Source organism: Mus caroli, unplaced genomic scaffold (assembly GCF_978045245.1).
Source record: "Mus caroli unplaced genomic scaffold, Mus_caroli_1 scaffold_7, whole genome shotgun sequence".
NCBI lineage: Eukaryota > Metazoa > Chordata > Mammalia > Rodentia > Muridae > Mus > Mus caroli.
Genome location: NW_028227262.1, coordinates 55,913,109 through 55,927,139, shown reverse-complemented (window position 1 = coordinate 55,927,139; position 14,031 = coordinate 55,913,109). Strand labels below are relative to the sequence as shown.

Genomic DNA, 14,031 nt, shown 5'->3' with positions numbered 1-14,031 from the left:
ATCCTTCTGTTTGCTTAGAACTGCCCCAGAAGTTTGTATAGTATTTACAGTGGCAAACCTGCCTCACCATGTCAGCTACTGGCTAGGAGCAAAGTTAAAAACTGGTTTCAGATGGACTTTCTGTCTAGGGGCAGGGAAGAGACTCCAGATACCTTGAAAGATATCGAGTCACTGATTATTACACTGAATAATAATAATAACAACAATAATAACAGCAACAACAACAACAACAAATCTCCTGTATTTCCAAACTGACTAGTCTATTGGTGGGTGTAGATTTCCTGTTGATTGTGCTAAGATATAGTCAAGTTTCACAAAAGCAAATGATAGTCACTGAAGAAAAAAAAATGCCTGGCCTTCAACTGAACCTTACTCCAGTAGTGAGAACTACCACAACTTAGAAAGCGAAGATTGGCTGCTACTAGCTGTTTCTATAAATCATTAGCAATATGCACACACACAGCTCTTCTAGGCACAGGAAGCTACTTCTTGGTGCCATGCCTGCATGAGGTATATGTTTTCTCTAAAGTCATTTTGACAGTGCCATCCAGTGTCAATTCTACTGTGCTATACTAGGGAGAATGTAATAGGATGCTCACAGCACAGTATCTACTGTGCCTTCATGGGCGTGACAGTTCTCCGCTATGAAGGCATGGCCCAGAATACTTCTAACAATCGTCTCAGAGTTTGGGGAACAAACGTGAAGCATTAGGTCCGTACCGAGCTCCATGGGCCAGTACTCCATGCAGCATCTTGTGGACAAGCATGTGTGTTGCACTGCTCACGGTCAGTAGGTTTGTCCAGGACTTCACAACTCAAATCTGGGAATCGGTCACCGTTGGCCCGCTGACAGACCACCAGTCTTGTCCGCATGCCTCCACCACACAGCTTGGTACACTGGAAGAGGGACAAAGAATGCTACAGTTATTTTGTGTGAACAGCACATGACAAATTCTATTTCCACATAGGAAACTTTTCTTGGCTATACTTTATTATAGCATTGGGGCAGCTTCAGTCTGACAGGCAGAGCCAAGGCAAATTGCCAGCGATGATACAGCCAATGGACCATGGTTCCTCCTGTGAACATTAGGTATTCCTCCGTGAAGGCTTCCTTCCCATCTATAATAAGGACTTTCATATAGTTTATCTTATCAGGTTGAGAGCACAGGTACTTGCTCATATATATAAACTGAAGGTTGGGAAGTTAATCTCAATCTATTAACCAGTAGCTAAGATAAAATTCTTTGAGGTATACAAAATTCACGTAAATAAATAGTAACTAGAAGCTACATATATCAAATAAAGCAATAATGGCTTGGCTTGGCCAGTTTTATTTTATCTGATGGCAGTTGATAATTTCTTTCTTTGGTTTTTATTTAGAGACAGAGTTTTACCATATAGTCCAGGCTGGTCTAGAACTCACTGTAATCCAGACTGACCCCTTGCCTCAGCCTCCTGTGTGTTGAGATTATAGAGATGAGCAACCAGGCCCAAGTTCTAATTTTATTTTTAAATGTTGCTGGGGATTTAATCCAAGGGCTGAGTTTTACATCATCCCACACGTTCCAGCAACTTCTATGAAACTGCCATGGACGAGCCTTTGCTGATTCTCTTATTCCAATTTTGATGCTCAACTGTTTAACTCTATTTCAAACCTCAGGACAGGTTCAGCATTTCCCCAGGATGAGCCATCAGCCTGGCAGCAGTGAATGCTAGCTGAAGTTCCCACTGCTGGCAGGTCTCACAGTTGTGAGACAGGAACAAGTTGTATTTCTTGGACAGCGCTGCTGTGCTCATATCCAGGAACACAGACATTCAGTTTCCCTGCTGCGTCAAGGCCAGCTCTCCCACAACATTTGGAAGGGCCAGCCCGTGATAATGAAAGCATTGCAGCGAAGGCATAGACTCACCTGGCTCGGATCCAACTACAGAAGCCTAATGATGGATCCCACAGGACAAAACTGCACAAAGAGCTGGGAAGACTCACATCAAACCTTCCTCCCTCCTCCCCCCTCCTGCCTCCCTCGCTCCCTTCCTCCCTCCCTCTCTCCCTCCTTCAGCAGTACTTCCCAGAATGTTATCAGTGAGAGGCAACAAAAATCCCCGGAACATTGCCTGTGACTTCTAGGTTATGTGTATGAGCTGATGAGACACAAGACTGTGGACAAGTGGCCCCATTATCCCCTTTGTCTTCTTCCTTTCTCCTCGTGCTGGGGTCTCCCAGGTGTTAATTGTTAGGCTTTAATTGGTAAACATTTATGACAGAATAACTCAATGAACTTTAAGTATGTGCTTTTCTTACAGATTCCACAATAGAGAAAGGTTTTGATTAACTTAAACATGTATATATAAGTCCTACTACACAATATAACAGGAGCTCAAAACTCCCAACAAACTACTACTAATACATATCATTCTTACTATTAATAAAGTAAGTTATTGTTGCATTATTATAGTATCACTTGATTGATTGAAGGCTACATGTTAAGCATTTAGTAGATGCTGTCTCATATAATAGTCATAAGTATTATGCAGGCGGTACTATTACTATTCCAGTTTATAGATAATGATGTGAAAATCGGGCAAAGTTATTACTTGTTACTATCACAAAACTATCATAGCTAGGTCCAGCCCAATTCTACACATCCCGAATCAGGGTCTATCAAACTGTCTGATCCTTTCCTCCTAGCATTCTCCTTAACTCCCCAGCTGTAAACAAAGGTCCACAACTCATGCTGGAAAAGTCTGGCACCCCAGCTGTGCGACCTTCAACCTGCAGGCATATAGGGAAAGAAATCATAGACACATTCCCATTCACAATCTCCTCAAAGAAAAGAAAATATCTAGGCATAACTTAATCAATGAAAACTCTAAGTCTCTGAAGGAGAAATGGAAACAACCCAAGTATCCTTCAACTGACGAGAGATGAAATGAAAACATGGCACATATACAACAGGAAACATCATTCATCCGGAGAGGAAAGTGAAATTGTGAAAATTTCAGGTGGATAGGACGGAACTAGAAAAGAACATACCGAATGAAGTAGCCCAGACCCAGACAGACAAATGTCACTTGTTCTCAGTCTAATCTGAGTTTCCTAGAAGAGAAGACAGTGGGGTGCAGAGGAGCAGTAGAGAGAGGTATAGCAGGGTACAACTGATTTGAAAGGAGAGATGGGGAAGAGGGGGCCTTTTAATTAGGGAGGGGAGAGGGAGATAGAGAAGTGGAGAGGAGGGTAAGATAGTAAAGATGTATGGAAAAATCATAGGAAGCATTATCTATCTACCTAACGTTACATATAATGTTGACAAGTCTGCATATACGTATACATATATAGTTACATAGAGTGTCTGGGGGGAGCAGCTTTTTTTTTTGTAAGGTGGGGAGGGACACACTTTCTCTGTGTAATAGTCCTGGCTGTCCTGGACTCACTTTGTAGATCAGGCTGGCCTCAAACTCACAGAGACCCACCTGTCTCTGTCTCCCAAGTGCTGGCCTGAGACGCTTTCTTTTGAATTGTTGGTCAGAGTTATCTAAGAGACTCCTAATCGTAGGTTATTGCTGGTTGCCTTTGCTGCCTCCCAGAGACGGAAGGTAAGTTCCCATTGCTGAAGACACTACATATTCCAGAAACAGGATCCAGAGTTGGTTCTGACCTCAAAGCCTCCTTTACGAACACTGCCTTTCATGGAATCAGAAGGTGCCATGCAAGCTTCCAAGTAACCAATAGTCATACCCAGCTATGATGTTTATGCATTAAAACAACATCCAGCATGACAATATCCCTAAGGGTATAGTAGTGGCATGCATACCTTGGTGGTAACCAACAGCTCTCTACTTGGACTCAACAAGAGGGAAATTGTTGATGGTACTGGAAACACAGTCAACTATCTGAGGCTAATGAATTTGTGGTCTTGGAGGAGAACCTACAGCCACCACTTTATTAAAACTGCATATTTCCCAATTCATTCTAATATTTATCCTTATACTCACCACCAAACAAATATCTCTTTGCAACCACTCCAGAAAACCACAGCCAACCTCAAAATGCAGAGAACAAGTGGCCATATAATGCCTAACCCCAAATGGGCTATAATACAACTCATGTGCACGTGCACATGCGCGCGCGCGCACACACACACACACACACACACACACACACACACACACGAGCGCAAAACAACCCAGATATTAACACACTTAACACACTTACGCACCTCAGGTTAAGGAATCAGAGTAGACAGCTATGAGAAGGTTGTAGCAGCTAGAACAGGATGTTTGCTGTAAGATTTCAGGTCTTAGAAATCCCAGAGAAGCTACACTTATGAAGTCTCATCAACATAGCTGCCTAAACAAGACCTTAAACAAGAATGGCATCAATAGATATGCTACCATGCCAGGGAAATCTCACCGGATTCCAACCCTAGCCAAAGAACTATAGGCAAATAATGAATATTGAAAATGGGAGAGGGCTGATGGTTCAGCGGGTAAGAGCAATGACTGCTCTTCCGAAGGTCCTGAGTTCAAATCCCAGCAACTGCATGGTGGCTCAGAATCACCTGTAATGAGACCTGATGCCCTCTTCTGTTGTGAAAGAGTCTTCCCCAGGGAAGGGCACCTAAATCAGTTATCCAATAGCAAGTGGTCATCCCTGGAATCATATCCATAGAAGTAACAATATATGGAACAAACAAGTTGTATGTACATATTTAGGATTACTATTATTACTGTTATTTGCTTGTTTTGTTTTTCAAGACAGGGTCTCTCTGGCTGCCTTAGATCTCACTCTGGCTTTGAATTCAGAGAGCCACCTACCTCCTGAGAGCTGGGGTAAAAGGCATGTGCCAGCACTGCTCCTACTCCTATTTAGGAATATATATATACATATATATATATATATATATATATATAAATATATATATATAGCAATTAAAGAAGCAAAGACTATGATTTTGAGATAGAACGAAGGAGTGCATGGGAAGGACTGGAGTAATGAGGAAAGGGAATTGGGAAAATGGTTTAATTATACCTTAGTTAGAAAAAGAGAGACTCACAGTCAGGAAGTGGACCTGTTTTTATGCACTCCAAACACTATGTTAGCCTTTATCAGGAAAAGTGGGCAGGTCTGCATCACTAACAGTCAAAGAAGTCTTTATTGGAGCACGGAGAATATACAGCTCATCATTCCCTCAGTGTCACCTGTGGTAAGAATAACACCCATTCTGTTTTTGTAAAGAATCTGAGACCTTGGAAGGCTACGGGAATGAGTGCACCCAAAACTACAAGAATACCGGCAAGACTCCCTCGGCTACTTTAACACATGATTTCCACCCCTTATAAGCATTCATTATATTTTTTAACTATTAGAGGTTAACTAATAAACAGCATAGATTGATGCCCAGTCTTTCTTCATTATCCACCCTTTATCTAGTCAAGCTTTCTCTCGTTAGTAGTTGCATCTAAACCGCAGGATGGAGCCAGCAGAGATCTCCCAGAGAATCCCAGATCCCGAAGCTTCTCCTAGATCTGGTTCTGAACAATGAAGTCTTAAACAATAGCAGCCAAGCGACAAAGGACAGAGAGAGACAAACAGATCGCTCTTACCTCTCCCCAGCTGCCGTAAGCCCATTGGGGACATGGGCCAGATTCACAGGCTCTCTGTTCATCAGGTTTGATTCTCTCTACACAGTCATTGGCCGTGTATCCGTTTTCATCCTGACACACCACCACTCGCCTCTGGGAGCCTCCAGCGCAGGTACTAGAACACTAAGCACACAGAGCAGCAGGTTTATCCTCAGTACCACCTGCCTCCGACCCACACATAAACCAGCTAGACAGATTCCATAGACAGTGGAGGAAGTTAGTAGAGAGACTGGGTACTTCCCCAAGGTGGGATTGTTCACTTTGTACACATAGTGAATGCCTGGGCTGTAGAAGGGGGCTTCCTTTCACATTCTCCAGGCTGTCAGCAGGGGTGGGCTGCAGTGAGTGATGATGTTTAGAGTTCTCTGTGCAGCCCTGTTCATTGTCCACCCGTGTCTGTTGTCCTCATTTCTGAGAGGGGCAGAACTATCACAGTTTGTGGACATTTTTCAAGTGTCAAGAGCTTCTAGAACCAATGTTTGAGTCTCTTTCAACACAGAGGTTCACTCATATTTAATCAATTGCCAATTATGGAAATTGAACTTGTTTGTGAACTCTTTCGGTGACTTGGTAGTGGTGCCACAAAATGACATTTAGACATTAGACAGCAGGTGACCTTTCCCCCTCGCCCCCACTCCTGCTTTTTCGCAAGAACGTATCTACTTGAGTGGCTGATGATAGTAAAGCATGCCTTATTTGCTTTTTGCTTCCTCAATGAACTCAATTGAATTCCATCTTGACAAATCTCTCAACCCACTTCACTGGAATGTTCTTGAATGGCTGTTGTTGTTTGCATTTCGGTGGTTTCCCACACACACTTCTCATAGCTCTCCTATGAACCTACAGTTGGAGTGTTTCTCTTTCCAGAAATTCCTTACCTGTTTAACCTAGTGTATTTTCTAGCACCCTCCACTATGATGACTGGGAAAGGCTGGAATGCTTACATTTAACAAGTCTTTGAAGCCACACAATTCTCTCCAACTACCAAACTGAGTGGTTTGGTTTTAGTTGCAGGTTCCAATTTTCGGAGAAAGTTTCTTACTGTGTAGTCTAGGCTAGTCTCAAGCCCGTGTGTGATTCTCCTGCATTGGCCTCTAGAGTGCTGGAATTGCAGGTATGGGGGCCACTAAATCCATCCCACCCCTTACCGACTCTCAAAGCCAGTGCCATTTAACTATTCTCTGACTGTGCTTCCACTAGCCTGCACCATATCAGGATGTGAAGGAAAAAAATGTTACTGAGTGCATTTGACTACTGGGAAGTGCTGGGAAATAACAGTGGCTCACCTATCTTGGTCAACTTATAAGTGATTTAAAAAGTTAAAAACCTTTCAAGCATCCCACAGCTATAAGACACAGTCATGGTTAAAGGCTTTGGCCTCTAAAGCTGGTGCCCTCAGTTTGATTCCTAGGACTCATTTGGTGGAAAGGGGAAATTGACTCTGGGAAGGTGTCCTTTGATCTCCTCTCATGTGTGCACAAAAGAAAAAAAAAGAAGAAGAAAAAAAAGGTAAAGATATACCTTATGCCGAACCACCAGTTTTTCAGTCATAGAGCGGGACAACAGATTGATTGGTAGTGTCTGAGAACTGTTTAAGTCTATTTTGTCTTACAAAATTTTACTTTTTTTCTCTCAAGGTTCTGGTTTACTTACTCTAGGCCTACTTGGTTTTTCATTTGTTTGTTTTAGTGTCAAGCTAATATATAATCAAGACACAGAGGACGATTATTTTAAATAGCTTTAAGGAGCAGAATGTAAAAACACTAGAAAAGGTCTGCATGTTGTAAATGGACTTGGAATATCCCTTGAGCTTTACCACCGGATACAGTTTTGTATCGTCCCTTTATGTTGTCACCTATGAGTCTGGTTACCCTACCACAAGGAACACACAGTGTTACAAGGCATGCTTACCCAGCACCATATTAAATGCAAAGATTCCCGAGCAAATTTCACTCCCCAGACAGAGATGAGACACAACAACATGAGGAAAAACAAATACAAAATAAAGATAAAAATTACACAGTCCAGCTGAAGCCTCTCTTTAAAAAAGAGAAAAAATAAAAATAAACACACGAGAAAACCAAAAGCATAATGAGGAAAATAATATTGTTTCCTGATCTAAGCCTTCTAGGCTGGGGACAACGCCCCAGGGCAGAAGCATGCAACTGGAAATGAACACATCTTCTCTATAAAGGGATTCAAATAAAAATAGTACTAAACGACAAAACGAACCCCTCCCCACACCAAACATCATCAACAGCAAAAAACAAACCACCACCACCATCAACAACCAAAAACCACCTCCACCACCAACAAAATCCCTTTCATAGCACCATCAAAAATACACGTGTGACTTCGGAATCTTTTTTTTTTTTTCAAGCGAGGAAAAACCATGATCACTCAGTAATCACTGGCTCTGATCACTGGTCAGTTTTTTTAGAATTGAAAACTTTCCTAAGTAGGGGAGGGAGACCTGCAGGAAATGTGAGAGGAGGAGGAAAAGAAGGAGAGGGGAGGAGGGGAAGGGGGAGGGTGGCAAGTGGAGCTGCTGGGTTAGATAGCCAACAGTCACACTCAGGAGTCTATACTCAGACTCCAATCAGCACCCACAGGCCAGCTTTCCATTGCATTTACACTCACCGTTGGGGAGTGGCAGACTTCTAATCCTTTCAGCCCAGAAATAATTTAACACAATTAGCAGTACTAGAGGGAACTAGACATTAAAAAAAAGCCAACAAGACCCACAGGGATCGGCACGCTCACTCTAATTACTTGGCCTGCAGAGGTTGTTGTCATCCTTCCCTTTGGAATGCCATGAAACGTTTCATCATTCTCCATCGTATTTTTGAAAAATTACCCAGCGTAACAGGTTAAAACCATCTGCATGCAATTTCTTTCCTTTTGACATTCAATATTTTTCAAGGCCTTGGTGGCTGGAACGCCAGTAATAACAAGCGTGATGAAGATAACTCCGCAGTTGCCAGGCTTCATCCCGAAGCAGGCGAGGCCCAAAGCCCTTTACATAAGCATCTCATTTAACCCAGGAAATGACAGAAAAGACTCAAGGTTGTCAACCTTTAGTAGACAAGGACATTGAGGTTTGCCTAGCAAAGGACACCTGCCTTCATGAAGAACTTCCAGTCAGCCTAGGGGATAGCTCCTCAGGCAACTGGCCTTGTCACCAAGCCTGGGAACCTGACCTCAATCCCTGAGCCCACACAGTGGAGGGAGAGAATCCACTGCAGCTATCCATGGTCTGAGTCTCTCAATCACGCAATGGCAGGCTCATACAAAGAATGCCTCTTCACAAAAGCCTCTCTGTTCTCTCTCCTCCAGGTAGACTCTGCCTGGCCCTCCTGGTCCAACCATGACATCTCATCATCCAGGGTTGAAACCCTCTCCTCCAAAGGGGCTCTTCCCTGGGACTGCAACGAAACCATTGGTATTCACACTTGACCGCAAATGTGTGCCCATAATCTTCTGAAGGAACCAATTCTAGTCTGCTTTCTGCTATACACTACTCAAGTAGGAGAGAAGTAGGCAGAGTGAGTACTCACTGCTCCCCAGGGCCCGGTTCTCCACTGGTTCCCTCCAAGCACATGGGTGCGGCTAGGGCTGTCACTCCTGGGACGGAAGTCTTCGTTTTGAAATGGGTGAGCCAAGCCAGTCCATTGAGGGCACGGTGACATGGAGCAGTCCTGGTCAGTCTCGGGGATGTAATCTGGGTCACACTCACTTCGATCAATCACATGGTCACTGTAGTTGACACACACTACTTGTCGGGTTGCCTTACCTTGCCCACAAGTCACGGAACACTATGTTGAATAGTTAGAAAGAAAGAGGGGACTGTCATTTGGGAGTCAGAGTTATATTTTGAGTATAAGTTTCTTCAGGTGGCTGAATATTTTCCCAGGTGCCCAGCTAAAAGTCTCAGAATCAGCCATGACTGCTTCCTTCTGTTTCCATCTGGTATCTCTCGCCAGGATTAATGTCATACTTATCAGCTGGGCTCTTCTGCTTAGGACCTGACACATCCCACATATGTGTTGTTTAGTGGTGACAAAAGGCCACCCATTACAACTTAACTCACGCACACATCTGGTGACTTCCCAGCTCAGTTAAAATAATATCCAAACTCCTTGCCGATTTTCGAGGCCTTTGATTACAGAGCCTCTGGCAACTGCTTCGGCTGCTCTTTCATTCTTGATATACCGTAATTACAGATTCTTTTCTCCTCACACTTGGCGCATTAAGGTGAGATTATTTGTCACTTGTTGAGTATTTATTTTCTGATAAGCATCTAATGTATATAATCTCAATCACACTAACAATGTCATCAACTAGGTGTTCATCCTGGTCATTTTTTAAAGTTAGTTTTATTTACTTATTCAATTGTGTGTGTGTGTGTGTGTGTGTGTGTATGTGTGTTCCTGCGCACAAGCGCACGCAGGCTTGTCATTTTATAATTCCTTGTCTCATTCCCTTGGGACAGTCTCACTAAACCAAAGACTCTTGGTTTCCAGCTAGGCTAGCTAGTCAGCAAGCTCTGGGTGTCCTTTGGAATCTGTTTATCTCTGTTCCCCAGCACTGAGTTACCAGCATGTCCTCCATGCCCTGTCTTTATGTTGGTGCCAGGAATGTAACCTCAGGTCCTGCTGGCACAGAGAGAGCTCTTACCCACTGAACCATATCCTAGGCCCATTCTTCTTTTTTTAAGAGCAGAAGAAAAAAATGGGGCCCCCAATAGTTTAAATTGCTCTGAATCAAGCAATCAATAAATGACTAGGTCTGAGTTTCTCTGTAGCTCTGAGTCTCTGTCTCACACATATATTTTGAAATGTCCTGCAATACTAATCTTATTTTTTCCACAGCCTCCCTGTTCACCTAACCTAAGCTACTTCCTGGATTGTGGGAGTGTCGAAGGACTGACGTCAGAAGTTGCCTGAAGAAAAGGGTCAGCTGCTTTTATAAAAGTCTACACAGATGGTGCTTGTGTCCCAGGGCCCCCATTCCTGTGAGAAGGTCCCATAGCACTCCTGGAAGGGAACCAAGGGACACACCTGCCTTTGAGAGATCACAGGATGCATGAGCAATCAGACTCAAAATCAGAGAACTCCCAGTCCGCTTCCTCATTTGCTGCTATTGGGGCTCTGTAAGTCAGTTATATAATGATATGCCTCTGCAGACTGAGCTTTGCAGTCAGTCCAGCAGGACAGGTACTGATTCACATACTCTTTTTAAATGTGTACTCCTTGGACATTTGACTAAGATTTCTTTCATACTTAGCTAGATACATATATGTGAAATAGGATATTTAAGTCTCATGTCTGACTCTGAAATATTATCTGTTCATAATATGGACCTTCCAATTCCTTATCCCTGCACCCATCTTCCAATCCCACCCAACCCCACAAAGCCACGCTTACAGAGCTCCAGTCTAGAGCCTTCCACTGTCCACAGGGTGTCACAGAACACTCTTCCTTGGCTACTGGTTTAGTCAAGGTAGCACAGGCACTCTCATCAGCCACAGAGCCGTCCTCGTCTCGGCAGCTGACGTATCTCATCCGGGTACCTTTTCCACAAGTGGCTGAGCACTGCAGGTGGGAGTGAAAGGACACAGACATATCATTTGAGATGGCTTCCTAATGTTTTTCACTTAGTCCAGTATCTTATCAGTTCTTAGCCCCCTTTCTATAGTCAGGTCAGAGAATATCTGTCTCCTCTGCACACCTCCCCACTTTCCCCTAGTCCGTTGCTTACTGGAGTCCAAGACCCAAATCGCCATTGGGTTCTGGATACACTCTGTGCATTTCTCCTTGGTTCCAGGGCCAGTATGGAAGGGTGGCAAGATGCTAATTCACAGTCCTAGACATGAAAGGAGAAAGCATTTACCGTCCAGGCAGCACATGTTCATAGAGACAATCATGGTAAAAGAGCATGCCACACCGAGAGGTCTAAATACTCTTATTTCTGCCCGTTTCTACAAGCCTTGCTTAGCCCCTGACTTCTCTTGGCCCCAGCTGCTTCCATTTGTTTCAAAGAGGGATAAGATCGGAATCCTTTTCTGGATGCCTTAACACAGGGCAGGGTCTCCTTAATAATCAGTAAAGCCCTGTTTAGTCACCTGTTTATAAGAAACGAGAGGAAACACTGTGAAGGGGTGTGTATGTCTGGAAAGAACAGGATAACATTTAATAAGTATTCACTGTTAATGTTTAAATATTCTCAAGGCTAAATTGTGTTCTCACACTTCAGGTAGTTTCCTAATCAAAATTTGCTAATCCTAAACTTGTTTTCCCAGGGGGCACCTAAAGATAACACCCGGGGCCCTGAAGGTCAACCTTTGATAAAAAAGGAATTTTCTGTAGGCCAAGGGCAGGAATTCGCCTAATGTCCCTCAGTCACTCAAGAGAACATTGCTGTAGTGAGCGTAGTCATCCGTGGGTGGATACAAGTCTCTTACCTCCCAGAGAGGAAAACAAAAGAGCACACCTGTTTATAATCACTCCCAGCCTCAGGAGCTGCCCACAATTCCTCCGTTTGATACATAGTTATCCAAGGCCCAGGAGTCAACTGACTCGGTGCAGAAGTGCTGGGGTCTGAGACTGAAGATCACTAATGCTTGGTCGCCTTCAAACTTTACATATACAGCGTGAAAATTCTGCTACCTGGCTCCATACCTGGCTTTTTACTTTGCCTGTGCTCCAAAGAGAGTCCCAGGGGACTTTTGCAAACAGTGAATAATTTGTCCATAGGCTTTGACTGTGGGAGCCTATGGATAAACGAACACTATAGAATGAGAAAGATTCCATTGAAATTGCTAATTTCCATTACTTCACCTGATGTAAAGACTGACATTTTCTTGGGACTAACTACTGTATGTATGTGTGTGAGTAAGTGAGTGAGTGTAGACCGGAAGGTCATATTGGGTGTCTTTCTTAATCATTTAGTACCTTAATTTTAGAGATTGGGTCTCTCACACAATGTGAAAATCAGCAATTGGCCAAGCTTACTGGCCCATGAGTTCCAGAATGATACACCTAATTCTCCCTCCTGTCTCAGCATTACAGACACACCCCTGTGCCCAGCTTTAACACAGGTACTAAGGAACTGAATTCAAGTTCTCATGTGTAGAAAAAAAAATTCCCAACTGAGAGAATTCCCTTTCCCCGAACCTGCCCCCATGTCATTTTGAACATTTTAATAAAATTAGAAAAAATAAAAAGTAAAAAAATAAAATTAGAAAAATAGAGTTTATTTAGGTATGCTACTTATTAGGTTAATTGATAAGCAGCAATAATATGATGGACATCATTACATTCATCCTTTGTGATTCTTTATCCGTAAATGACATGTAGTAAAGTGCACGCAACTGAGGATACCTAGCTTGAAGGCAGTCTAGTGGCTGCACAAGGCCTATTTTTAAACAAACAAACAAACAAACAAACAAACATGAATTCTAAGTACAGACTTGGCTTAACTCTATCTTTAGTAGTTATCAAATCTGTCATGCAATCCCAAACCTTCTCTTGATGTAAATGATAACAAGATAACTCACAAAACAGTGAAACACCATATTCTCATGAGGGGAAAAACTATGTGTGTGTGTGTGTGTACATGTATGTGTGTGTACGTGTGTATGTGTGTATATGTATGTTTGTGTATGTATGTGTGTATGTATGTGTGTGTATGTGGTTGTGTTTGTACATACAAGTAGACATTGCATACAGATATTTGTATTATTTCTGTGCACACTTAGACATTTTACTGAGTTACATGATATATAGCAAAAAACTTTACTAATGACATTAAAACCTACAGTGATCTCAGATTTCATATAGCCAATTGATTCTAATAACAGACTTCTATTGATTTTTTTTATGTTCAACTTTTGAACCTACTGCCAAAGGATGTCTATAATTGCTGAAAATGATAGTTGAAATGTGTCACTGAATTATATATAGTGTGTGGGTGTTTAGGAGGTAAAGTGTGGGTGGGAATGAAGCTGAGTGTGTAGGATCCTTGCTAGCACACATGAAACCCTAGGTTCAATACTCAGTACTGCTAAAACCAGGGTGACACATGTCAGGAAGCTTATGACTCCAGAAGTAGAAGGCAAGAGGATCAGAAATTCAAAATTGTTCTTAGCTACAAAACGCAAAGCCAGCCTGGACTGCCTGAGACCTTATGCTACTGAAGAAAATTCTTTACAGCATCAGATAATAATTTTCAATTATTCACCTTTGGGTGTTTGTTATTCATAGCGAAATGACTACAAATGGTTAAAGTCTCTCTGCCGCTTTCTGAAGTCAGAAACAATGGACAAACCAGTAAATGAAGCTGTAAGTTATAGCACCTGCTCCCATCTGTGTTACGTGCTCTCTCACC

At 42.7% G+C, this 14,031-nt stretch overlaps 1 protein-coding gene across 4 annotated transcripts in view; it reads right to left on the bottom strand.

The window, feature by feature from the left end:
* The window catches only part of Adamts9 (ADAM metallopeptidase with thrombospondin type 1 motif 9), a 171,203-nt gene that overhangs the window by 75,011 nt on the left and 82,161 nt on the right, over positions 1 to 14,031 (bottom strand). For all 4 annotated transcript variants that reach the window (XM_085840276.1, XM_085840279.1, XM_085840278.1 and 1 more), the window contains 5 exons: positions 11,404 to 11,508; positions 11,070 to 11,237; positions 9,201 to 9,458; positions 5,605 to 5,766; positions 721 to 897 (listed from right to left, as the gene is read on the bottom strand). In XM_085840276.1, coding sequence (XP_085696402.1) covers positions 721 to 897; positions 5,605 to 5,766; positions 9,201 to 9,458; positions 11,070 to 11,237; positions 11,404 to 11,508 — 870 coding nt within the window. The remainder of the gene's footprint in view (positions 1 to 720; positions 898 to 5,604; positions 5,767 to 9,200; positions 9,459 to 11,069; positions 11,238 to 11,403; positions 11,509 to 14,031) is intronic.